This window comes from Tyto alba, unplaced genomic scaffold, assembly GCF_018691265.1.
Source record: "Tyto alba isolate M040663 unplaced genomic scaffold, T.alba_DEE_v4.0 Super-Scaffold_9, whole genome shotgun sequence".
Taxonomy (NCBI): domain Eukaryota; kingdom Metazoa; phylum Chordata; class Aves; order Strigiformes; family Tytonidae; genus Tyto; species Tyto alba.
In genome coordinates, this window is record NW_024881330.1 from 20,044,040 (window position 1) to 20,071,254 (window position 27,215).

A 27,215-nucleotide genomic window follows, 5' to 3' on the forward strand; every position below is an offset into this window, starting at 1 on the left:
GATGTTTGTCACAACAACATGTCAAGGACTGGCTTCCTGAGCACAGTGAGATCATAGACCCATTTCCTATTAGTGTCACTGTCTACTGCTCCTTTGGTGTAGGATTATCTACTGATGCAGGCCTTCTTTGGAGCTGGGCTAAAGGAGGTGATAGTGTTTCAGAAAGAATGCTCATGAGTTCTCTTTTAATTTGTTTTCCTGAGCTTTGTTTGTTACATATATGAGACAGGGGGTAATCAATGAGGTGACAGTGGAGAAGTATAATATTCTGCAGATTATAAAAGTGTCTTGAACATATGCTTTTATATTAATGGAGGCAATTTTACTTCTGAAACTCACTATACATTAACTACACAAATTGTTAGGATTTTATCTAAGGATTCTTAACTGTCCAAAATTCTTTTTAAATTCTCTTCTTTATTATCATTTGGCAGAAATACTTCTTGTATATTCCAACAACTATTGCAATCACTTTATTGCTAAATAGATATGCTGGAGAAAGCATGTGCTTAACATCACAACATTTAACACTTAGCCTTTATTAACATTAAGTAGTAAAGGTCTCTAAATTGTACTTGGAAGACGTTTCCAAAGCCAGTTACTAAATTAGAAGGTTACTCAGCCAAGATGTTGACTACAAAATATGTGTATGCTGAACAATGCTTCTGCTACAAGAAATAATCTGTTAATTCTGACATTTCAATTAAAAAGTTTCCATCATATCACTTTCCTCTTAATAAGTGAGCATTTTGAGAGCCACTTTTGATTATCAGTGCTCATGGTGGTAGCAGTTCCGTGTTTACAAATATCCAATAATCTTTGCTCCTCTTTCCTTCTGTAATCAACAGAAAGTGGGAAAACAAGGTAGAGGTCTTGAAGAGATAGGGCTAACCTCAAGGATGACATTTAAAAAAATATTTTAAATATTTTCTTCATCTGATGTATGGGTGATAAAAAAACAAAAGAAGTGTAAAGTAGAAATAAAAACTAAACATATATTTAAAACAGCATATACCAGCAATATATAAATATAATTCAATATATAAATATAGTTCAATACATAAATATATATATACAAATAAACATATAAATATATATATATATATTCAGATACAAAAGGGACCTTATAAGAAGATGGGGTGCACAGAGGAAAGCCAAGGGGCAAGGGTCATAGAACTTGCCATGAGGAAAGTTCTCTCTGCATATATGGAAAAAATTTTCACTGTGAGGCTGGACAAGCACTGGAAGAGGTCACCCAGAGAGGCTGTGGAATCTTCCATCGTGGACATTTTCAAAACTCAGCTGGTTGCCCTCAGAAATCTGAGCTAACTCTGAAGTTAGCTCACTCTGAGCAAGAGGTTAGACAGATGATCTTCCAAGGTTCCTTCCAAACTCAGTCACTCTATGATCTTGTGTGGGTGGGTTTGAACTTGTATGAGAGATAAAGCAGTGATTGCATAAAGCTTAGGGCAGAAGATGCAAAATCTATGGAAAACTATGTAAAAAACAGTTCACATTTCATCTTTGCATTCCATAGGTCCTTGTGAAGCCATTTTTCTGAGGCCATATTAGAGCAAATTTAAACTCATATATGCATGTTGAAAACCTCTGCTCTGTAGTTAGAGTGTGATGAAAAGCATTGCAAAACAGAAAGCCTGAACTGGCTTGGTATACATTAATTTTTTAGTAATTTTCTGATGTATATGCTGGCAAACTAAAATCACCATTCTCCAAAAGAAGTGGATTATCTGCAGCTGCCAAGCTGCAATTTGAACTCTCACCTTTAGAATGCAATAACCACACATGAGCACATTGGCTCTTGCACACTCCAAGAGAAATATGGTGTCCACAGCTGGCAGGCAGGAATTGTCTGTCTTGTGCCAGTCCAAATTGTGAGAGGAGGATACACGTCATTTAGAGCATATTTTTCTTATCACTTTTTCTGTGGTTATTTTATTTTATTTTATTATTTTATTTTTTGTTTTGTTTTGTTTTGTTTTTTTACAGAAAGAACTGGAAATTAAACTCAAGAGAGCTACAAAAGTTATTTTAGAGAAGTTACCCCTTCTTTCCATTTGCTTCTTTGAGCCCTTAATGATAATATACAGCTTTAATGAATTGTTCTTCTTCAGGCGAACTGCTCATGGATACTGCTGGAAGTCTTCATGAGCAAAGCCTGCACAAGCAGGTCAAAAACTGTGGAGTTTAACTGTGTTTCAGAGAGGGAGGAGAGTCAGAAGGAAGACAATCTTTGATCCCCTTCTCAATAAGTAAGAGAATTTAGTTGGATTTACTTCTAATTGCAGTCTCTTAATATCTACAGTCTTCCTGCATAAGGCATCATGTATTTTTGCTGAGACAAGACGTTTTCTAAAATTAGCCTAGTTCAGAATCTCTCAGGATAGTCACTGGCTTTACACAGATAATAATTTTTAAAGAACATTGTAGTTTAAAATTAAAAATAGAATGATTGCTTCAATCATTTTATTGCTTCAAACCAGAGGCAATTTTATGAGAGTTTGTTTTTTTTTGTGCACTGTGGATATTGCAGAGCTACCAGGTGGCCAAGTATGGTTTGATGGGAAACTATGTGAGTGTCTGAAAGGTGCACAGGGCAGTCTTCTCACCCTATTTTGGCTTTTATAGTATTACCAAATCATCCAAGTTGGCGGGGGCCTTGGGAGGTCACTAGTATAACCTCTTGCTAAAAGCAGGATCAGCAGAGTCCAGACTAGGTTGTTCAAGGCCTTGTCCAAGGAAGGTGAACTCACAACTTCTCTGGGCAAACCTCTTCCAGTGATTATTCATCCTCATGGAGAAAATTATTTTAATTTATACCTAGCACAAACCTCTCTTGTTTCAGTACATGACCATTGTCTCCCATTTTTCTGCCCAACAACTCTATAAGGATCCTAGCTCCACCGTCTCAGTAACCTCCTTGTAGATAGGGGAAGGAGCTGTTTGGTCTCCCCAAAATCTTCTCTTCTTCATTGTAAACAAGCCCATCTCCCTCAGCCTTCCCTCACAGGGCTAGTTCTCCAGTCCCCAAACATGGTGGCTCTCCAGTGGTCTTGCTCTGGTTTTGGGAGACCCAAAACTGGACACAATATTCCATTATTGTTATTTATTATTTTAGATAACATTTTGAAAAAAATAACGAATTAAGTGTATTTTAAGAATTTAAAGGATGTAAAGATGGACTCAGAAATAAAGAGTTAGAAGCTGCTTTGTATATAAATTTATTTCTTTTTGAAGTTCAGATGTAAAGCATGTCAGGATCACTCATTTCTTTCACTGAAAATAAAGATGCATCTCTTCTACTGCAGTGTAAAGCTATGAAGACTTACATACTATTACTGAGACTCTGGTCTTAGGAATGATCATGACTTCAGTGTAGAGAACATGAGTCACCCAGCTATAAGAATATGGAGAAATCTATTTTAAAATAAACTTCTGTATTGTTCATTTTAAGATCTCTCTCTGCTATGTGATGAAGTTAAGATACGTACAGATCACATCCTATGGAGCCCAATAAAGAATGGAAAGATTCAATTACTTTATATTGCAAAAGCAGCAGCGCTTTGGCTTTGATACAGCTGAAGTGTAGAAGGTATGATCTGTTACAGTCAGTGAAACCTCTGTGGAGCACAACACATAAAACTGAATTTTCAGTGAACAGAACTCTAGTTCTATAAAATAATATGGTTTCTGAGCAGTGTATAATGAATCATCTCAGCACTGCTCAAGTGCATTAATTTGGCTGCTGAGACTTTTGAATAACCTATGTAAAATACACCCCTTCCTAGCTTTCCCCCACAGCTAAAGCTGTTGCCCAGACTCTCATCATCTGCTATTTCAATCACTGCCACATCATCTTCTTGAGCCTTGACTAATGCATTCTTTCTATGACCATGGTCATTGAACATACTATTGTTCAGATAATTTTCCCAGTTCCTCACTTTGACAAAGTCCCCTCTAGAACACGTGCAGCGGTCATTAACACCCCAGTGCCGCATGATGGTACATGCCATGCCTACAGTGCCATGCCTATGGTAAATTCCTCTCTTGATTTCAGTATGTACTTTTCTTTCCTTTGCTCTTTAATCTCTCAAGTCCCTTGACTCTTTTCCCTCTGATTGTAAACACGTTCTGGGCTCTGCAGACTCTGATTCAGCTTCTGAGCCACTGACACCATTCTTCCCAAAATCATAGAATCATAGGAGGGTTGGAAGGGACCTCAAGGATCATCTGGTCCAACCTTCCCTGGCAAAAGCATGGTCTAGACAAGATGGCCCAGCACCCTGTCTAGCTGAATCTTAAAAGTGTCCAATGTTGGGGAATCTACCACTTCCTTGGGGAGACTATTCCAGTGGCTGATAGTTTTCATTGTGAAAAATTTTCCACTTGTGTCCAATCAGAATCTCCTCAACAGTAACTTGTACCCATTACCCTTCATCTTTTCCATATGACACCTTGTAAAAAGGGAGTCTCCATCTTCTTTGCAGCCACCCTTTAAATACTGGAGCATGGTGATAAGGTGTCCCCTAAGCTGTCTTTTCTCAAGGCTGTATAAACCAAATTCTCTCAGCTTTTCCTCATATGGCAGGCTCCCCTGTCCCTTGATCACCTTTGTGGCCCTCCTCTGGACCCTCTCCAGCCTGTCCACATCTTTTTTGTACAGCGGTGACAAAAACTGAACATGGTATTCCAGGTGTGGCCTGACAAGTGCTGAGTAGAGTGGGACAATGACTTCTTTATCTCTGTTGGTGATGCCCTTGCTGATGCAACCCAGCATCCTGTTGGCTTTCCTTGCCACTGCAGCACACTGGTCACTCATATTGAGCTTGTTGTCCACCAGGACCCTGAGGTCCCTTTCCACAGAGCTGCTCTCCAGCTGGGTAGATCCCAGTCTGTGCTGGACTCCTGGATTGTTTTTCCAGGTGCAAGATCTTACACTTGTCCTTGCTGAACTTCGTAAGGTTCTTGCTAGGCCACTCTTCCAGCCTATCCAGGTTATCCTGCAGGATGGATCTCTCTTCTGAAGTGTCTACTTCCCCACTCAGTTTACTAACATTAGCAAACTTCAGGGTATGCCTAAGCCCATCATCCAGATCACTTATGAAGATATTAAACAGTGTCGGGCCCAATATCGGTCCATAGGGGACCTCACTTGTGACAGGTTGCCATTTTGAAAAAGAGCTATTTGCCACCACCCTCTGGGAGCAGCCTGACAGCCAGTTCCCCACCCACCACACAGACACCTTGGCTAGACCATAACTCATCGGTTTCTCTAGGAGGAGTCTGTGGGGAACCGTATCAGAAACCTTGGAGAAATCCAGGTAGACAATGTCCACCACTTGCCTCTCATCAACTGAGGAGGTTACTTTGTTGTAGGAGGAGATCAAGTTTGTTAAGAACACTTTGCCCTTGATGAATCCCTGCTGGATTTTCCCCATCGTGTGCTTCATTTGACTTGCGACATCCCCCAGGAGAATTTGTTCCATAACCTTTCCAGGGACAGAAGTGAGGCTGATGGGCCTATAATTTCCTGGACAATCCTTCAAGCCATTCTTGTAGAGGAGGGCTAACTTGAGCCTTCTTCTAGTCTTCTGGGATGTCCCCCAGTGTCCATGACTTCTCAAACATTATGGCAGAGTGGCCTAGCAATAATTTCAGCCCACTCTCTTAACACCCTCAGATGGATAATGTCAGGACCCATCAATTTGTAGGATCAAGCTCCTGTAATAGTTCGTATACCAACTCCTCCTTTATGATATGGTTTTGTGTTTGCATCAACCTAGATTTTTTTTTCCCAAGGTCTGGGGACCAACAGTGTTGGTAAAGACAGAGGTGAAGGAAGTGTTGTGAACCTCTGCCTTTTCAGTGTTGTTGGTGACTAATGCACCTCTCCTGTTTAACAGTGGGCCAATGTTTTCCTTCTGTTCCTGCTTGTTGTTTAAAGAAAAATATTTAATGAATTTTTCTTAATAATTTCTCAAAGTTACCTTAATCCTTCTTGATTTATTAACCATAATAAACAGCTAGCTATGTTCTTGAATTCTTATCCTCCATTAGCTCCAAGGTTCTCCTCAGCCTTTTTTTCCTGTTATGATTCCTTCAGAAGCTCACCCAAAGGTGATATGCTGGTGATCCTCATCCACGTTCCAGCTCCCTGGCAAGGGCTGTCTTGTCTCTTCAATGTATCTCTTCTTTCCTCCTTCTACTCTCTACCGCTGGATAGTCTTCTCTGAAAATGCAAATTCAGATATTATTTCTGTAATAGTGACCAGTCATAATATGAGACTAGTATCTGCAGATTTGACAAAAAAACTGTATCTAGTTTGTATCCACAAAGGAGATCTTTTCCATGCAGCCTATTTTAAAACAGGAATTTTCCATCCATAATAGTGTCAAAACTATGATTCAGATTCTTATTGTCAAATATCTTGCTTTTTGAACATTGTATTCTGTGAATTTAAATCAAATTCAGCCTGCTGTCTGTCTAGTATTGTGTTCTTAGCCAATAACTTTAATTGTAATGCTCTTTTTCTTGCATACTTGCATGTATTCTTCCTCATAATAGGAAGCATAAGCTGCTTGCATTCTCTCTGAAAGGACATTTTGCCCATCACCCTTCATGCAATACTGAGAGTTTACCTCCAGTCATAATTTGATCCAGGATGCAGGACTCCACCACTCAAATTCTGGATCCTTCTGTGCTGGTTTTGGCTGGGGTAGAGTTAATTTTCTTCATAGTAGCTAGTATAGGTTATGTTTTGGATTTGTGCTGGAAACAGTGTTGATAACACAGGGATGTTTTGGTTATTGCTGAACAGTGCTTACACAGCATCAAGGCCATTTCTGCATGCAAGTGCTTTCATACAATCTCCCTAACAACCCATCATGCTTAGAAAGAGCTTTTGATAAATACTTTTAAAATATTAATTCATTATATTCCTTTAAAGTCATCATATCTGTTTTTCCTGCCAAACTCTTGACAATGCCACTCCAGCTCAGCTGTTTGCCTGTTACAGACCAAGTGTCTCACTATCTGCAGATGTTCCCTGTCAGCTGTCTCTTGATGTAAATCACATCAAACAGTCCCGAGGAAGTAGCTGTGTCCTATGCTTACCTGACACGATAGGATGCTAGGATGCTAGCCCATGGCTAGCACTGCCAGGTATTACGTGGGCTGCCTGTGAGTGGTGTAGCCTGCCTGGATCAAACTGGATGTTAAAATCCCAGCCAGCTCCCAAACCATCGACTGCAGGCTTCCTCTGCAGAGCTGGATCCCACCTGGGCTACCGCCTCCTCATTGCATACAGGAAAAATTCAGTGCTGAGGCTTATTCCTGCTCTCAAACTCTAAGCATTTCACTTGGAGATACTTTCCTCTTATTTATTTTCCAGGTGTAGGAGACCTTCAGGGGAGCCCATGCTGGTGAAGGGTGACTGGCTATCCTTCCTTAAGAAATGGGGAAATGTCTGAGACTTGTTTCCCATGAAACCCAGTACCACACTTTGAGAGACCTCAGTTATCTTCAGTGTCAGCATAACACCTTTCTGAAAGTCCATTTATGCTTTTATATATTTCAGACACATGTGGAAATGGAGTTGTATTAGTGGGGAGGTCCCGATATCACTATTTATACAAAAGACTCCAAGACTCACCTCCAGGTAACAGTTGTAGACTGAAAGACCCATGACAATGGGTTTGTAGACCTGAAAACTCTAAAGATCAGTTCCCGGAGTCCTCACAAAGGTGTAGTTAGCACCTCTGATTTCCTCTTGTATTCTGATCTCTCTCTCCCTTCCACTGCAGCTTTGGAGGATCTATAGGGTGGTGGTACACTTTTTATTTCTGCATCAGAAAATCGCAACCATGTAGTCTAAAGATACTGCTAGTGCAAAAAGTCTGTCTCAGGTGCCTGTGGCACACAACTTGTCACTTGAAATTAGAGTGGATATGGGGACTACATATCTTGGAGAACTCGAGTTTCCTGTAAACATCATCCGCTAAAATAAATTATGGCCTCCGTTGCAACAAGTTATATATATATATATATATATATATATATATATATATATATATGTGTGTGTGTGTGTGTGTATATATGTCTCTTCTGGAAAGTTTCACGGTGTAAGTAGATCGGGGAAAATAAAGACCACAAACCACATATATACATGCCTTAATTTTTGCACACGTTCCCATAGCATCAACTCCAAATCCACTTGGAGATCACTGACACTGAGCTAGGCTGACCTTGGCTGACCTAGTTCTTAGGTATGTGTTAATTAGTTGCCAGGTCACATCTCTGTAATTCTTAGATTATGACAACACTGAGAGGTACAGGTGCTCTGTGCGGCACAGTGAGATCTCATACACTGTAACCTCATAATGACAGCTATAATAAAGAAGGATTTGACATCAGAAGGTATTCTTATATACTGTAATGTGACTTTAAAATATCTTTACATTTCATACCAGTGATTAAACTAGTATACTACTAGTACTGTACAGTAGATAAACGTAAAGAAGGCCAGCCCAGAGGTTAAGCACTATCTGAGAACTTGGGAAACTCAGGACCAAGTTTTTACACTGTCTCATACATACCTTTTTGTTTCAGGCAAGTTAGTAAGCCTCTGTCATTCAGTCTTCTGTCTGGAAACTGATGCTTCTCTGTTTCAGATGAATATTTTACTGATAAATGCAGTCAAAAGTTCTGAGGTCTCGGGATGGGATGGTAAACACCATACAGTCAGACTTCATTTATCTGCGGTCAGATTGTCCAGGCCACGGATGAAAAGCCAGCTTGGGTCTAACATGATTTATTAGCTCAGGCATAGCGCCACATGAGTGCAGTTACGCTCTTTCTAGGGCCAGCTTTGCTGTAGAAAGAGTACATCTGCTTTTGTGAGAGCCTGGCTGGCTCCATCCCGAGGCAGCTCAGGTATTTCAGCACCACATTCCCACAACCAGAAGTGTCGGAGGTTGGGAGGGAGAAGAAACACCCAGCGCAGAGCCAGCCTGGATCCCGCCGGGTTAAGGGGGCCCAGCTTTGCGCTGGCTGTGCCAGACCCACACTGCTCCCCAGCTTTTGCACCTGCACCAGTGCCCCAGGTCCGGTGGGGCTCGTCAGACCTGGCACAACGGCCCAGCACCGCAGCCGAAAAAACGCGGTGTGCCGATACCTGCGGCACTGGGGAACAGGCTGGGAGGGAGGAGCAGAGAAAACAGATGGCTCTGTGGGATCCGTGTAGTTAACGCTATGAAGAATTAATAGATCCTCTTGCACCAGAGCTAAACTCACCCGGAACCTTTTGGGTGCTCCCTTGTTTTATCCTCTCTTACCTGTACGTACTGGGGTTGCCACTTTACCAGTTCTAAAATACCTTTGCGAGGTAGAGATGTGGCTAGGAACGTTTAAAAATCACTTGCTAAGGTTTTACTTTAAGGCTTCAAGAGCCACCTTCCCAGGACAACGAAAGTGGTGCTTCAAAGAGGAGGCTTTGGAACGTGTGAGATCAGATTTTAGGAAGGCAGAAGAAAAGGAGGGGAAAAAGAAATAGATCAAGGTCTTCAAACCGGAGATGGAAGAAGGAAATAGAGTTAATTATCAAACACTACGGGAGGAAAAACAACAACAACAAAAAAAAAAAAAAAAAAAAAGAAACAAGAAAAAAGAGGGAGAGAAGTGAGGAGAACAAGGTCTCCCAAAGCTATAAGCGGTGCAGTGGGACGGCGAGGAGGCTCTGCGGGGCTCGGGAGAAGCCCGCCGAGGAAGAGCCTCCCGGCAAAAGCCTGGGCGGCTGCCGGGGCGGGGGCGCGGGGCGGGGCGGGGCGGGCGGCGCTAGGGCCCGGCGGGGGCGGGGGCGCGGGGCGGGCGGCGCTAGGGCCGGGCGGCGGCATGGCTGGGCCGGCAGCACCACCTACGTGCCGCGGCCCCGCGCAGCCCCCGCAGAAAAGGAGCGGGCGGAGGCGGGCGGCCCGCGGAGCGGGGGGGGGAGTGGGAAAGGTCCCGCGTGGGCACCGCCTGCATGTGTCCGGGAGCCCCCGCCGAGCCCGCAGCCCCGGCGGCCCGCGCCTCCCCGCGGGGGGCTGCCCCGCGGCGCGGAGCCGCTCTCGGGACCCGGCGGCGGCGGGGCGGGATGGCCGCGGGGCCGCGCCGCGGAAGGTAGAGGGGGGGCGGCTTTCCCCCACCCCCCCACCCCCCCCCGTGCCCGCGACCTGAGCGCGTGTGGGCGGGGTGCGCCCCTGCGCCGGGATAAATAGCGCTTTCCCTCGGCTGACAGCCCGTCCCCGGGGCGCAGGGGGGTGCGGAGCGGTAGTGCCCGCTCGCTGCTTGCGCGAAGTTGGGGCTCCCGCTGACTCTGCTCCTGCCTTGGCCTGGGGTTTTGATTTTTTTTTTTTTTTTTTTTTTTCCTCCCTCTTTTTGTTTCTTGCGGAAAGCCGGCGAAGGGGGGACGACCAGGAAAGCCAGGAGCCGGAGCTTCCCCCCCCCCCCCCCCCCCTCTTCCTTCTCTCTGTCTCTCTCCCTCTCTCCCCCTGCAGCGCAGGGGAGATGCTGGAAGCGGCCGTGAGTTTGCAGCGCCCGAGAAGGGGAGCGGGAGGCGTGTGAGCTCTGCCGGCCCCCTCCCGGCCCGGGGCCGCTCGCAGCCCCGCACAGCGCCGGCCTCCGCCGCCCCTCGCTGCCGCCGGAGGAGGCTGCCCACCCCCGCGGCCCAGGATGCAGTTTCGCCTCTTCTCCTTTGCCTTGATCATCCTGAACTGTATGGATTACGGCCACTGCCAAGGCGGCCGCTGGAGACGCAGCAAGCGAGGTGAGTCCCGGGACGAGCGTGCGGGGCCGGGCGAGGAGGGGGCCGGCAGAGCTGCCTGCCCGGGAGCCCCCGGCAGGTGAGTGTCCGTGTCCCCCCCCCCCCCCCGCGGCGTGGGCTCAAGCCGGCACGTGGGGGGGCGGCGGCGGCGTGGACACCCCTCCGCGGGGCTGCTCGCCGCCCTCCTGCCGGGGCAGCCGGGCCGGGAGCGGGAGGAGCGGCGTGGACGTGAGCCCCGGTGGGAAACGACCGGCCGGAGCGGCGCGGCTGCTCCGTGACACGCGTGTTGGCTGCCGGGGAGGTCGAGCGGTAGACGCGAGCCCCCGCCGCGGTGTCGCGCTCCCCCGCGGGGCCGGAGCGCCCGTGGGAGCTGCGCGCTGCCGGCAGCAGCCGGTGGCGGGTTTCGCCGTCGGAGCGGCCCGCAGCAGCCGGAGGTTCGCTGTCAGCCCGTGCCGTCAGGGCTCGCGTGTCCGTGGGGCGGCACTGAGGCCGCCTCCCGTGGACCATCCTTCGCGGGACCGTGTTTGCGGGGCGGAAAGGCGGCTCCTCCCCGGGCCCCCCCGGCCGGCCGAACCGCTCCCGCCCACCCCGCGCAGCCCAGCCCGCGGGAGAGCCGCGGCGGCGGAGTGACCCGCGCCCGTCCCTGCGCCCAGCGGGTTTCCGTGCCGCCAACTTTTGCTCAAAGAGTGCAGTTCCCTTTGAGGGAAACGGAGAGGAACGGTGCGTTAGGGTTTCCTCTCTTTTCCTAAAATGCTGGTGTCGGGATTACCGGAGTTCAGGAGGCAGAGCGGTGAAATGTGCCAGTACAGCACCCGTGTGGACGGAAAGGTTACTGCAGCTCTTCCCCAGCTGTCAGGAGTGTCCGTGGGTTTTTTTTGGTGGCTGTGCTTTTTTTTTTTTTTTTTTTTTTAATTACTCTTTTATTTTTATTTTTTTGGGGCGTAGGGGAAATGAAGGCACACCTTCAGTATAAAATGTTTTCATTACCCACATATTCTGAACTGTTTTGCTATCCTTTTTCCTATTATTTTCTCAGCCATGTCTCCCCATTTCTAAACTTAGAGGAAAATCAGGTTGCTCAGCTACTGAGAAATAGTATTTCTGAAAGAACTACACTTCTGGTGCAATTATCTGGAAGGGGAGAGTTCTAACATCTTCAGTGTGAAGCCGGTACAAATAGTAATAAAGCTGTGAGAGGAAAATAGTTTGCACTTTCATGCATAAATCACCTCCAGAGTAGGTACAAATAAAATTGTAAAGCAATTTAGTTTTGGTGGTTTTTCAACAGATGGTTTCCAGAATTTAATTTTTGTGTGTGTGGCTAAAATGATAGCAGTGCTTTAAAATGACCAGGCTATCTGTGCTAACAAAGGGTATACTGTGTCTTTAATTAAATGTGGAACTACTTAGAGTGCTGGCTAGACAGCGGAGGGTGATAGTGGTATTTCTGCTTTACAACAGAGCTTAAGGACTGCATTGTGGGAGTACTGAAATGAATAGACATCTAACTCGAGTTGTGTGAATTGTCCTCCTACAAAAACTTAAGCTGGTTTTAATTGATCTCATGTTCGCTGATTGATCTTAGACCAATTGTTGTGCTTGTTGAACAGTTGGCTTTTCCAAAGGAGATTGGTTTAAATTAGTTTTTAGTTTAGTTATTGGATAAATACCATCAGTATTGACAGTTGACTTACTGGCACTATTTTGTGCTATCACCTAAGGGCTTTGTTTTGCGCTTTGAATAATGCAGTCTTTTTCAGTTAATAAGTCTGAAGAAGCAAGCATAGCCAGCACTAAGTACTGAAAGCAAAATCTAAGAACATATTCAAATTATAATAGACATTAGCCATGACACATGCAGTCTGAAGTAATGCTTTCGTACAGGACCCAAAATTCCAATAATTTCACAATTTTTCCATATCCCATCTGCAAATAATCAGGCATTCACTGTGGGGTACTGGCAGTTAAAATTTCTCTGGCATTCTGTTTTGTCTGTTACATGATCTCAGATGCTCCATAATATCATTTTCTTAATGAAATAAATTTTTTTGGCATAGATTAAGTCTCCTGTGTGGTAGAAATCAATTGCATTCAGTCTGGAGTTATGGGCAAATATTGTAAGTAGTTGACTTTTTTTTTTTTTTTTTAAGCAGCTAAATGTACAGTAAACTAAGTATATACGACTGTATCAGAGTTTGCATGGATTTGTAGCTGATGTAGAATACTCTAGTAAACAAGAGTTCAGTAAATTTGGGGATGTGTTCCCAGATTTCTTCATTCTTCTTCTGTTTTCAACCCTTTCTCAAACCATTGCAGCAGAAGTGGAATTAAAAATTAAGGTTTAGACTGTGGTTCCTATCTGGCGTTGATTTGTGTTTTGTTAGTTGATGTCACTTCATTAAGAATTATTCAGCAAATACATTGTAATCCACAGATTCTGCTAGCTCCACTGCTGCTCTTAGTTACTTTTGTAGCTCATTAGAATATTGCTTTGCCTAGTTGGGTCAGAATCTTACTTCCCTTGAAACACCACAGCAAATTCTCCCTCTGGAAGTCTCCGTCCTGAGCAGGTAATTATGATTATTTGCCTTTCCTGCTGAAGCTATTCTAGAACATATTTAAGTGTTACATGGTTTAAGGGTCAGTGGTGTAATCTTGCAGCTGGCTTTACCTAATATCAAAGCACCTACTTTCCCTTTTTTGTTTAATCATATAACTTGGTACCCAAAAGAAATGAAAAATCTGCTCACTTGTTTTTTTTTCAATGAAAATTTTTATCTTTTCTCCAGATTTCTCTTCAACAGTCAGTATAAGATGAGCAGCTGCTTGGTTTAGGATTTTGCTGAATATCACGGCGCGCGTGAAAGACCAGTGGTTTTTCCATTATCTTTGAGACCTGATAAAAACAACTTTCCCAAAGAGTACCACAAATCAAAGTGGGAATATGTAGAGATGAAGACTGTCAGGCTGGCCTACCAGGAGGAGTGGTGGTATCCTGCAAAAGCACTGACAGAAAAGAAAATAGGGTTCATTGTGAACAGCTGTCAAAAATTAGATGCTAACAAAATTCCCTGAGGAAAAACAAGTCAATGTGACAGCAGTGCCTGCATTGGTGGGAAGACTCAACTGTAGTACAGACAGGCTCTCTGGAGTTGCCGAGACAAGTGTTGGAATAACGAGAGGTATGAATGGGACGCATTCACACTGGGAAAGTGGAAGTTACCTATATCCAAGAACTCAGAGAAAAACTGTGGGTGTCAAATACTTGTCTTCCTATGTAGTTCGTATTTAAGGAGTGTCGTAAGAGCTAAGGTTCATGCTCATCTCCTGGATGCTTGCACTCTATATTAGATGTACATAAAGAAAGGGGTAATATCTGTGGCAATGAGTGAATATAGTAAGTGACAGTGGTGATGGCAAAATATCCACAAGTGGAAATAGGAGGAGTGCCTGTGGAAGGAAATTTTCCCCAAGTGTTTCTCAGAGCTCAGTATAGTGTATGGTGTTTATAGGAGTATATGCATATATGGAATAACCTAGTAGCTGGAATCAAAATTGTGTCAATTAAATCTGTATCATCTTAATGTAAAATGGGAATATTCACCACAAACCAGTTATTAATATAGGAAGCTGTTACATGGATTTTTCAACTAGAAGAAAAACCCATTCAGATATTGGGGATCGTGATTTATCTTTCCAAACTAGATATGTACCTGAGACAGGGATACTCTTGGAATTTGTCTCAGTTGGATTGTGTGGTCAGGCTTTGGGAAAGATTGATTTGAGCATTGGGGAAAAGGAACCTTTGTTGGAAATATTTGATTTGAAATAAATACCCCATCTGCTTTTATAAAGACTGAACTAACTCCAAGAGTAATTTGCTATCTCTCAAAAAAAGAAGTCATACTACAAAGCTGCTTTTTTAATTGTTCAACAGTGTCCAAATATTTTACCTATTCCATCCTCCTCTCTTTGAACTTGAAACATGCTTTACATTTGGAGGACAGATAACTTTTTGTCTGTGGCTTAAAATCTTATGTGGAAGTGGTACTTTGAGATAGGTGTTTTCCTCAGTTGCTACGTTAAATGCTTGTAACAGAATTTGTAAAAACTGAAACGTGTTACCACTTTCTGTGTTAGTCCCTTGTCAGTACTTGTGATCAGTAGTAAAGCTTTGAAGGGTAACTTCTGTTCCTCAGCCCCTTACTACTTATATACACATTATATACACTTTATATACACATTACTGCAGCAGTAAGACTGTCTTAATAATGTAAGCACTGAGAAGTAAAAGCTTTTAAACTTCTGGCTACTTACACCCTATTATCTGGTAAGCCTGAGGAAGTTTCTTAAACTAAAACATTGGCAGAAGTGGAAACTTCTGGGTGAATGACTGAATGCTGAACTAGCTAATGAGGCAGTGTTACTGAGGATAATCGGTGCTCTAGTGGATTGTGAAGATTTGCAGAAGAGATGCTCAAAACACCAAGAGCCAGATTCACCATGAAAACAGACACCTAAGTTTAGGTGCTTGATTCAGGTTCCTGAAGTAGGTTTCCAGTGCTGCTTGTAATATTTAAAATATGTATTTCTGGACCTGGCATGTGTGTGACCTTGAGCAACTGGAGGCCAGGCAGGATACCCTGGAGCCAAGTCATTTGCATCTGACACCCCTAGGTGTCTCAAGACTGGTTGTAGTGGGAACTGAAAATGGGGAGCATGTGCTGGCACAGTGTTGCTGTCTGTATGCTTTCCCTTTCCTGTATCCATCCCCTCACCTTCCAGTACAGGTCGCTTGGGGTTAGGATACTGGGCTAGGCGGGTGTGTCTGTTCAGACCTTGAAGTCTGTGTTTATATTCTTTTGTATTAAAACCTGCAGGAAGATTTACACTGTGCTGAAGAACTTGCATTTGCCTGCTAAATAAACTTGGCTTAATTTTGTTTTCCCTTTTTTGGGGAAGGGGGATGTTGTATGTCTTCCAAGGCTTGGCTGAAATCTGCCACTAGAGCAGCTCGAAATGCATGACAAATACCAAAAGTGAGTTTGTATCCTAATACAGGGAAGCTAAGATAACAGCAAGAAAGCAGTTTCTCACTTCAGTGTGTCATTTACAATATACAGGCCAGCATAATTACTGTGATAAAGTATGTTAGCATGGTGTTGTTTACATAAGCTGCTTTTAATGAAAAATATTACATTATTTAAAAGCTAGAAAGTGGAAGAGGTGCTTACTATCAAAATTCAAGGCATAAAGAAATAAACAATGGTCCTTCTGTAAGATGTTTCTTTGTTGTTTGTTTTTTTTTTTTTTTTTTTTTTCTCTTGCTACTTCTACCAAGAGTCTGACTAACCCATGGAGGTCTGCATTTCACTTCTGATCATCTGGCTATTTTTTTATACCCAAAAACCTTAGCCAACCATAGATTAGAGGGGACTGCCTGGTGAAATATGCAGACCATCACAGGCTGCAAACTTTTCCTAGTGGAGTGTACATCAAGCTCAGGAGCTTATAGCTGACCATAACATCCCTTTCCAAAAATTCATCTTGCTTGTAATCTCCAGGGGTGGGATTCATGTGACTACGTGTAATTGTCTGTGCCGTGAATGTCTACATTTTATTCTATAATTGATGTAGTGCTAGTTGGTACAGTCTGTGGAGCTGTTGGTATAATTTAACTCCTCCTACAGTAGACATCTGCTTTTGATCAGATAAAGCATACCCTAAACTCAATAAATATAAAATAAGATGATTTGATTACCTCCATCTATAATTGAATTGAAGTTCAGATCTACACATCTTCACTGTTAGCCCCCAAAGTGAGCTTATATCAGCCCCAAATGAGAAGGGATCCACCACATCCAATCTTCTCGCCTATATTAAAACTACAATGTTGGTGCATCTTTTAACTTTAACAGATATGGTCCCTGAAATTTATACTTTCTTTTGTATTAGTTTTATTTAGTTTCAGATATTTTTTAATGCTAAATTAAATTCCTTAGGCATGCCCTCTCCTTTCACCTCAAAGTTTTGTTTAGGCACAGTTGGAGAACCTTCTGTATTTGTCTAGGCTCCAAGTATTTGCTAATCCTCTTCTTAGTGAAAAGCATGACTTCATACATGTTGGCTGTTGATAATACACAAATGTAACAGCTTGATCCTTTTTATCACAGGCTGCTTTAGACACCAGAATTAGGTGCTGCCATGGTTTGTGTACTCATTGTCTTTGTAGTACGTTTAGCAGATGCAGTGCTTTGGAAAGCATCAATCAGGTGCTGCAAAGTCACTTTGTGCATGCAGAGTAAATGAATCACTTTTTGAGACAGTAATGTTGGGTTTAAAGCACGTTTCCAGGTAATTTTTGATGTAGAGCATGGAATAGGCTTGTGGTATGACTCTTTGATACTTTGGTTCTGACTACTCCATCTTAGGAAGTGAAGTGTCAAGTGGTTCTTGCTTCTAATCACCATCAGGTAGATGCAGAGCTTGGGTTGTACAGCTGTTTTTCCTAGCCACATGATGGCTTTGTCCAGCCAGCTCCCTACATAAAGGCCACGTATTGACCAGGGTTTACTGTTATACTTGTTGAACTTCATGTATCTGTGGGCAGTAAGAGAACTTGTAAGCCTGACTTGAAACCTAGCTATGTCACTTTATACTCTGCATCTGGCTGTTCTAGCTGTCACAGGGTTTACCATGAGGTGAACCAACCTGTCTATTTTCACTAACACTTTTTCAAAACTCTAGGAAGAAATTAAGTCAAAAGGGATCAGGGTGGTGGTCTCCAGTGTAAGTCCCAAAAAGGCAGATAGTGGTGCAACACAATGTCAAACACAGGAGAGGCAAGAGTGAAAGAATGAATCTGACAGACACTTAATTAATGTCACCTTTCCAATGCAGTTTCTGCAGTGGAGATGGGGGATGGGGAGGAAGAATTACAGGAAACTGGTGTTTGTACATAATCCTATTTCAGAATACTTAACTGATGTGACAGTCAATGTTCTGAGCATGGAATGGAGATGACAACTGTAACTCATCTAAAATGATGGAGTAGCACAATCCTTTCCTCAGTAGATAGATCTTCCTCTGAGACTACAAGGGTTTGAGACCTTTATTGTATGTCTTTGGGGTTGCTCCATTTTAGCACCTTGATTTTGAAGCTATGCACATCTCTGACCTTTAGCAATCAACCTGTGGTCCATGGAGCAGGTGCTAGGATTTTCTGGACGGGTACAGGTCACACTACCCCATCCTTGTGTTTGTACCTAAATACTCTTGAATACAACCCCCCAATGACTTTATATAGCTTTGCTTTAATTTTATTCTATTTTGACGCAATTACTTGTTGCTTGTTGCAAAGTTGTCACTTCAAATTTCTTTTTAGGTGCTTACATGCAAAAGATTGGTGATTGAATTTCCTGACCTTTCCTCTTGTTTATGGAATTGAATGTACAAACTGTGAAGAGTAAAAGGATGTAAAAAAAGGAGTAAAACTGTAGTATGGGGCAGAAAGAGATTTTTTTTTTTTTTAAGGGAAAACAGAGAAGCAACTAGTATTTTAGGTACTTTGATTATGTGATCAAGGGGTGGTTTTTAAGATCCCATCTGTTATGATCTGGTGGGCAGTGCAAAAAATGTCCATGTTCTTTGTTTCACTGTAATAGGAGAAATATCTTTTGATAGCAAGCAGTTTGAAAATCTTCGTATCCAGTAATTAACCGGCTATGTATTTCTTTTTGAAATTGACAATTTCGGTAGAGCCAAGTACTTGATGTATCTGTAAGACTTTGTCTTTTATGAGGGAATGGAATTTATGCTGTCTGCTCTCATTCCCTTTTTTGTTTGTTGTTTTTATGGGACGTTTGTATGACTGTAACAAGAAAAGTGTAAGTAAATATCAGTAATATCTAGAGGCATGCAGTTCTGTAATTTAATTTCAAAAGAAACACTTTGAATTATGAATATTATTTGAAGAGGCTAATAGCAAATCTCATATATGGTTAACATAGATACAAAACATTACAAAAATCCTTCTAGTATGATTTTCTGTTTTTAAAAAATAATTTTTGATCTCTAGGATTTAACAATGTAAATCTAAAAATAATCCAGTACATATAGTTTTGGAATTATGAGTCTCAACTTTCCCTTGCATAAACTTCTGTCTATTTTTTTTGAGAATTGTCAAGATTTTCTCCATCTTGATGAAAACCAGACCCAAACATAGATGTAGTGAGATGGAGGAAAGGACCTAAAAGATAAATAGTGCTTGTGATGTCAGCTTTTAGGTACTGCTTAAATTGGTGTTTTTTTAAATCACTAGGCAGTTGCATGAACACTAACTCCCAAGTAGACCATGTCCAGCAATGAAGACAGTATTTGTGCCTTTTTATATACTGGGAGAAACTTGTACTGCTTTACGCTGCAAAGGGACAATAGTATTTGTGTTAGAGAATTGCAATGGTGCGATAAAATATAAACTTCCTGATCCAGACATGTTATTTTCTTTTTTTTTGAGTTGAAATGCTGGCTCAAATATGTTACACATAAATATATTCTCTGCACAAATGTATGGACTTTTCAGCCGTATGGTTGCCACCTTTGAAATACCAAAAAAACCCCAAACTAGCCACATCAGACAAATGGCTGTTGTGCATGCACATATTAATCTGCATATGTATAGCAGCGCTGACAACACCCATCGCATCCATACTAAAACTTGCTGGGCAAGTTGGAAACCACTGAAACAGCAACTATGCTTGCCAAAGATAGGTGTCACTGGTTTGCTCTTGCTTCTTTCTTGAATTATTAAACAAAATTTTGGTAGATACGACGTTCATTATAAACCTACTGACTTACCTAGTGATTCCACTGACAAGCATGTATCTACGACTCTTTTGAATAGGAATTAAAGTTTCACCATCTTTCACTTTATCTGTATTGAGATGGCACATAAGGATCCCAACTGAGAGGAGACCCCGTAGTGCTGGCCCTGCTTAGACAATAACCTCTGAATCAAGGTCACCAGAGCAGAGTATGTCCTGGATTTCCCTCCACTAGCAGAAATATTCTTTAGCCTTTCATTACAGCTAGTTCAGACCTGGATTATGTCTCATTTTATACAGTGCATGCTAATAATGTGATGGACTTAGATTCAGTTTTGACTCAACAAGAGTAACTAACTCAGCAGGATCACTGCAGTGCACCCGAGGTATTAGGTTATGTTCACAGCGCAACAGAGCAGCTATTTGTTTTTAGTTTGCTTAAAGCTATTGCCAATTATTGCAAAATACTTACAAATGGCCTCTGATCTGAGATGTTTCACTTTTGCAAGGGACCTAAACCCAAAGAACATTTTATAGAGGGTTTGTTTATATAACTGTCCTCAACGAATTGCATGTTTTAATATTTTCATCAGGAGCGTTCTCAGGAGGTGGTTTTACCTCTAAATTTGGTCTCCTGTCATCTCCAAAATGGTCAGTCTTCTCCCCTACTTTGTTGAATGGTCACTTGTGAGGAAAGCTGACTTTGAGGGACATCTGAGGGAAAGCACCTTTTGAAGTAGGGTGGTTGTGTGCCTTTGCTGTTGTGATCTACTCCCGTGGCAACAACTGATGACAGGACAGCTCTTCAACTTGACATCCTTGCCTGGGCCATCAAAAATATACCTGGCCTGCATGCGTCTGTCTTGGTGATTTTTAAGATGTTCAGGAAATACTGATTGCACACGGGCAGATCGCCTGTTTTGTGTCTCTGTTGCCTACCTGCAATGGTTCAGTGCTGGGAAGTCTGCCTTGCTAGTAAGAGAGTACTTTCAGGAAGTCAGAGGGATTGCTTTAATTGTTAGTCTTTACACACGTAAAGCTTTGGTTAATACATGTATGCATCAATGGCAATGGTAACAGAAAGTAAATCCCTCTTTTATGTAAATGTTAAGCAGTGTTCCGCTGTGAAACATTACCATTATGGCAGTATGGGAGTTAATAGTGGAATAATTTAATTGAAATGGTGCTTCTAGACAGGTGGTTTGGTTTCCAACTACATTTCTCATAGCATTACCGCAGTATGCTGGAGTGCAGCAACTTCACTAATGCTGAGATGGCAGTGGGTCATGGTTTCTCTTTTTTGCTAATGAAATGGTAGTATTACAAGCGCTCATCATAACTCCCTTATTCAGTCTCAGATTTTGCTGAACTTCACCTGTTTCCCTTGGCCTTCAAAGGGTTTTTTTGGGAATTGAGTTTTAGGAAACATTTGTAGCTGTAGTTGGGAAATAAAATGAGAAAAATCCCCAACACTTTTGCAGTGTTTAAAGAAACTATTTTTTTTCTATAAAGTTTAAGTTGATTCAAGTGTACTGTGTTTTGTTTGTGGTTTGTTTTGTTTTTAATATAGATTGTTGTAGAAATAGAAAACTATGAACTTCTTCAATGCAATATGAGTGCTGTGAAATTGAGAAGCAAATCTTCTGCAAAATCTTACATTCAGTTGAACAGAACCTGTAGGACATCTAGCGCTACGCAGTGTGTATCTCTATTGCTGTACAGATGTGTATCAGTAAAAATACATACTTCTTTTGAAGGGTTCAAGTAAGCAAAACTGACACAGGGTAGGAGAGGAAGAGGAGGCACAGCATAACATATGATTAACAGTTTGGGACAAAGTTGGATATCTGTTCTCCAGTTGTGGTTCTCAGACTTGTCCATGTTGACTGGATTATGTGGCCTCTCTGCATTGAAAGCATGTACTAACACAAAAAAAAATATTTCCTCCATTTTGGATAGCAGAGTTCAGCCTCATCTGTATCTCTCTCAGCAAGAGAACCAACAATTTTCCCAGCTTCCCCAGCTTCAAGTTGATCCCAGCTCTGACCAGGGCCGAGCCAATTAGTGATGGTGGCTGTGCCTCTGTGATAACATATTTAAGAAGGGGAACCTGGGAGGAGGAGTTGGAGTTGTGAGGAGGAGTTGCAAGGAGGAAGAGACTTACGTGAACACCCAGGTCAGTGGAAGAAAGGAGGAGGAAAGGGGGGAGGTGCACCAGAGCAGAGAGCCCCCCCACTGTATGCTGTGGTGAGAGCGCAGGGCCACCCCCCCGCCACCCATGGAGGTCTGCAGTGGAGCAGATGCTGACCTGCAGCCTGTTGAGGAGCCGAGATCGGAGCAGGTGAATACACCTGAAGGAAGCTGGGACTCCGTGGGAAGAAGCAGCCCTCACTGTTGTAGTTCAGCGCTGGGAGGATTGCAACATGCGGGGGTGACCCATGCTGGAGCAGGTCGTGAAGGGCTGCATCCTGTGGGAAAGACTCATGCTGGAGAGGGTTCATGGAAGATTGTCTCCTGTGAGAGGGGAGCAATGTGGAGCTGGGGAAGAATGTGTGGCGTTCACCCCTCTCCTTTACAAGAAGAAAGGAGCAGCGGACTGACTGTAACCCTGTAACCCCCATCCTCTGTCCCCTGCACCACTGTGGGTGGAGGAGGTAGAGAGATCGGGAGCAGAGCTGAGCCTGGGAAGAAGGGAGGGGTGGGGGGAAGGTGTTTTTGGGATGTGATGTCTCTTCTTACTGTCCCACCTTGTCTTTAAGTGTTGTCTTTGTTAGTGTTTGAATTAAAGTGATGTTCTTTTTCCATCTTTTGTCCATGACCATAATGGGTGAGCTACTCCTCCCTGTCCTTATCTTGATTCCTAAGCCTTTTGCTTCATTTTCTCCTTCCCAGTGCTGGGGGGGAAGGAGTGAACAGCATCCTGGTGCTCAGTTGCCCTCTGGGCTCCAACCACGACAGCCAGCAACGTGCCCTTGCTGCAAGGACGGCTAATGGTGTTCTAGGCTGCATTCGGAGGAGTGTTGCCAGCAAGTGGTCCTTCCCTCTAGTCAGCATAGATGAGGCCATAGCTGGAGTACTGTGTCCATCTCTGGGCTCCTCAGTACATGAGAGATATGGACGTACTGGAGAGAGTTCAACAAAGGGCCACAAAGATGATCAAGGGTCTGGAGCATCTTTCCCATGAGGAAAGGCTGAGAGAGCTGGGACTGTTCAGCCTAGAGAAGGCTTAGGGGAGATCTCATCAATGTAGCTGAAGGGCGGGTGCAAAAAGGACAGGGACAGGCTCTTTTCAGTGGTACCCGGTGACAGGACAAGAATTAATGGGCACAAACTGAAACACAGGAGCTTCCCTCTGAACATTAGCAAACACTTCTTTACTGTGAGGATAACTTGCTCAGGGAGGCTGTGGAGTCTTCATCCTTGGAGGTACTCAAAAGCTGTCTGGACATGGTGCTGGACAACTGCAGCTGGGTGTCCCTGCTTGAGCAGGGTGATTGGACTAGATGACCTCCAGAGGTCCCTTCCAACCTCATCTATTCTGTGAAAGGTGATTTGGAAATGTATCGGGTACCTAGCTTGTGTCTGCTTGGTTTTTAGTAATAGTCAGCTGTGGAGTGGAAACATTCCCTTTAGGAATCCTTGGCATACATGACTGAATCATGTGCAGTTGCAATCGCCTTGGCTTTGATGGAATACTGAGATCAACCCAGAGGAAACTCCTAGTATTTAGCAGTGCCATAGGACTTCCCAGCTCTGCCACTCCCCCTCAACAAGACTCCCAGTCTAGCAGAAGTCTTGAAATAGCACCTGCTCCACCTCTTACTTCCCTTCTTCCTATTCATGCTTCCATGCGAAAAAAGCTGATGATGCACAGTGGAGATGAAAGGTGAGAGGTGAAATCAAAGGGAAAACAAAGTACTAAGTTTGGGTGATCTGAGTCATTCAAAGTTATCATAAAAATAAGGTTCTATATCATGTTAATTTTACATCATATGAGTTCCTTGCTCCCCCATTTCTGTCTTTCCAAATATTTACAAATACCAAAGAGTGTATTGTTAATATAATGATTAAGATACTAGATCTAACTCTGGTCTCACTCATTTTGTTGTAAATCTGGGGGTCATGTCAATATGCTTCAGGCACAGTGTGTATTTCTGAAGTGGTGCTTGCTCTGGTATATTGCTGTCTCATGCAATATTGTTGTCAGATCCCACAGAAAGACTGAAAGTCAGGCACTTCTCTTTTTTTAAGAGTTCACTTTGCTAGTGCTGTATTTGAGATCTCTTTTTCATTACTTGTAGTTCTTTCCATCAGACTCCTGGAAAAAGTCTTGCTGCTTCCAACTTTTATTTCAGTTATTGTAACATTAGAAGTGGCATCAATATGTAGGGCTTTTTCAGCTTTTGGAAAAAGGTTGAAATGTGACTCTATTAAACCTGAATCTGAAGACAGACTTGGTTTCATATTGTTTTCTCTTAATAGCTTTCCAAGCAGCCGCTAAGTGAAACTACTGCATATTGAGCCTGGTGTAATATGAGGCTCATTGGGTAAAATAACATTAGTCTGTGCTACTTAAACACACGCTGGAAGGCTTAAGGAGGAGAGGAAGGAAAATATTTGAAGAGATCAACTCAATGTGGTTGAATACAAGTAATGTCACCTGAGAAGGATTAGAATTGGCCAAAGCTTGACCTGAATGAAGACCTCCATTTAGGGCTTGTGTTCCTACCAGATCAGCTGTGGTAGTTTTTCCGTGCACAGTTTTCTACCAGCAGTCATATAGTGAAAGAGTCCAGTGATTTACTTGGCTTCTGTGTCTCAGCTGCAGTAAAGTTTTTTCAAAAAAAAAAAAAAAAAATTAAAAAAAAATCCCAGTTTTACATTCCTTCTCCTTATTAGCTGCAGCTGGCTTTTTCTAATTACTAAGGTCTTAACATTTTTTTCATCTACATTCTGCTGCTTTTATCCTCGCTGGGAGCTCAGTGTACACAGTCTAGCTGATAAACTGCTACATGTGTAGTTCATATCCTTAGATGTGGACAGCTTCAAACAAATACATGCATTGACACTTTAAAATACAGGAGAAGACCCAGTGGAGTGGTTAGTTAGCAGTGGTACTTTATCCACCAAGGTCTTTGTTTTCTGATTATGTGGGGTTAGCAAACCCAGTGGTCTCATATTTTTAATAGCATACCTACTGTGATGGTGTCTTTGAAAATCACTTATTCTTCTGTTTTGTGATTGTGTTTTGGAGCCCTCAGGACCCTTTCCTGTGCACCTCTCTGAAGTGAGGGATATCTTTTGTAGGTGTAGAAATAGAGTCCTGGAGTTATAAAGGCCTGAGTTCTTTCATAAGGTAAAAGAGAATGAGAATTAGGGATGCTTAGCATCTTTGAAAAAACAAATTGCAAGTGTTTTTTTTTTTTTTTTTTTTTTTTTTACTCAACCCTGCTACAGAATTGGGATAGGGATAGAAGAAAATTAAGTGAATGATTGTGCTTGCATCATGCAACTAGGTGGATGTTCACCACAGCAGGCTACTATAGCCATTCCTGCTTAATCTGAGGCTTGACCATTGCAGGGTAAAGTAGGAAATACTTGTATATGGAAATAAAAAAAAAACCAAAACATGCTTATTAAGGTTAGAGTTTTTCAGAGGAACTACTTCATTTCATGCTTCTAGGTTTAGACTTAAGTATCACAGACTGGGAATACTCTTAATGTGGAAATTAATTTGCCTTTACCAACAAGAGGTTTCTTTTACCTTTCTCTAAAGCATTATTGACTGCTGCTGGAGTGAGCAATGCTTTTGCTCAGTATATCAATTTCCATGTAAAATTTTCATTACAAAGTTTCTGTTTCTACATAAAATGGTAATTGATTCTAGATTTTTGTGAGGTTCAGCATAGCATGTGCCTTTCAGGGCTTGATCTTTCTTCTTAAAAATACCTCAAGTCACTGTTAAGCCTGTCAGATACGTAACGAGAAAAAGCACACAATGAAATGCATTGCTGTGGAGGAATAGCATGTTTCTCAAGAGACTTGTATTGAAATGATTTAATGTCAGAACTATTAGTGTTATCCTTCTTTTGCGTTTACATCTCACACTGCTATCTTTTGAAATTGTGACTAAGCTTTAACCATTTTGTTTAGCCACAAACATACTTGACTTGTTTTTCATCACTGCTTGTTACTGTGTTAATTACTGTTCGATTTTGTCATTCATGCTTAGTTTGTAACAGAAACACTATCTCTTGTCTCCTTGTAGTAACCACATAGAGTTCTCCATGATATTCTACTGTATGGAATAATTTCTCCTTTGTTTATGTATGTTTAGCCAAGGAGAAATCTGATTAGCTGAATGCTCTTGATAGTATTCAAGCACATCCTAGAGCTTTGCATTTGCTGTTTGATGTTCCATTTTACAGCTTTACTTAAATGCTCTGCAGGGATTGTGGTTTAGTGGTGAGAGCATGAAATTTGAATCCAAGGTGCCTGGTTCTCTTACCAACAGAGCTGGTCAGTATGTTTAAAACCAGATTCTTCTACCCCACCACCCCCATAATGGATTTTTGCATGTGTGTCTGCAAAGACGGGTTTTTTCCTCTCTTTTTTCTTAAATAAATGTTGAGCAGTCGCAGTTTAAGCAGGGACTGCAAGTCTCTCTCTCAATTCTGTGCCTCAGTTCCTCTGGTGCAGAGGGTAGTGTTTTATCACAGCGCACTTTAAATTATATCAGTAATTTGAGTGGCTAAGAGGACCTGGAGTGTTAATCTCTAGACATGTGTATGGTTATTATGAAGGATAATAAGCACATAAATAAGTTTCCTGCCCCCAAGTTTATTGACTGAGCACACACCTGCATGTAGAACGTTGCGTCCATGGCAGTGGTCCAAGAGATTTAGAAAGTGCTAGCTCTATCTGATGCGAAGTCTTCTGTGTTCTTATATCTGTCAGGGATGAGATAGCAAAACCTGTGTGACTCTGCATCACTACTCTACAGTGTGCAGAAAATACTGCTGTTTTTTTCACTACGAAGTAATTTGTCTGGAAAAAGTATTTAAATGGGGTTTTATCCTGACATTTTACTAACTTTCAGATACAAAGGATAGAGCTCTTCATATGCAGGTGGGTATTTGCAGTAGACTGACTTAATTGCTGTAAGAACAATTTATATATTCATAAAAACCAAATTATGCTTTATTTCATACCAAAATAAGATAATTATATTATCAGATTTTGAAAATGACAAGAGGCTTGAGGCACCTCAGACTTGGGCTGTGAAATTAAGATGTTTCAAAGAGGACTGCACTGAGAGGTACTTAGCTGAACACCTTATTGACTTTAACTTATCAGAAAATGGAATCACAGCTTTACTAATTTAAGGTAGTCCCAAAATTAAGAAATGTGTATTTCTTATATTAAGAAGATTAAAAAAAATATTATCTATAGCATATTTGTGTTTACCTCCTCAAAATTGCCAGTATCTTTCCTTTAATTCTAGTCTCTTATTATTAACATTACAAACCTAATCTGTGTAATGTGAGCCAAGTGGCTTTTAGTTTTTTATAAACAT

General features: G+C 42.3%; 1 protein-coding gene across 1 annotated transcript in view; it reads left to right on the forward strand.

Moving 5' to 3' along the window:
* Nucleotides 1-10,256: 10,256 nt before the first annotated feature.
* The window catches only part of RSPO2 (R-spondin 2), a 104,913-nt gene continuing 87,954 nt past the window's right edge, over nucleotides 10,257-27,215 (forward strand). The window contains exon 1 of the mRNA XM_042785956.1: nucleotides 10,257-10,820. Coding sequence (XP_042641890.1) covers nucleotides 10,727-10,820 — 94 coding nt within the window. The 5' untranslated portion in view covers nucleotides 10,257-10,726. The remainder of the gene's footprint in view (nucleotides 10,821-27,215) is intronic.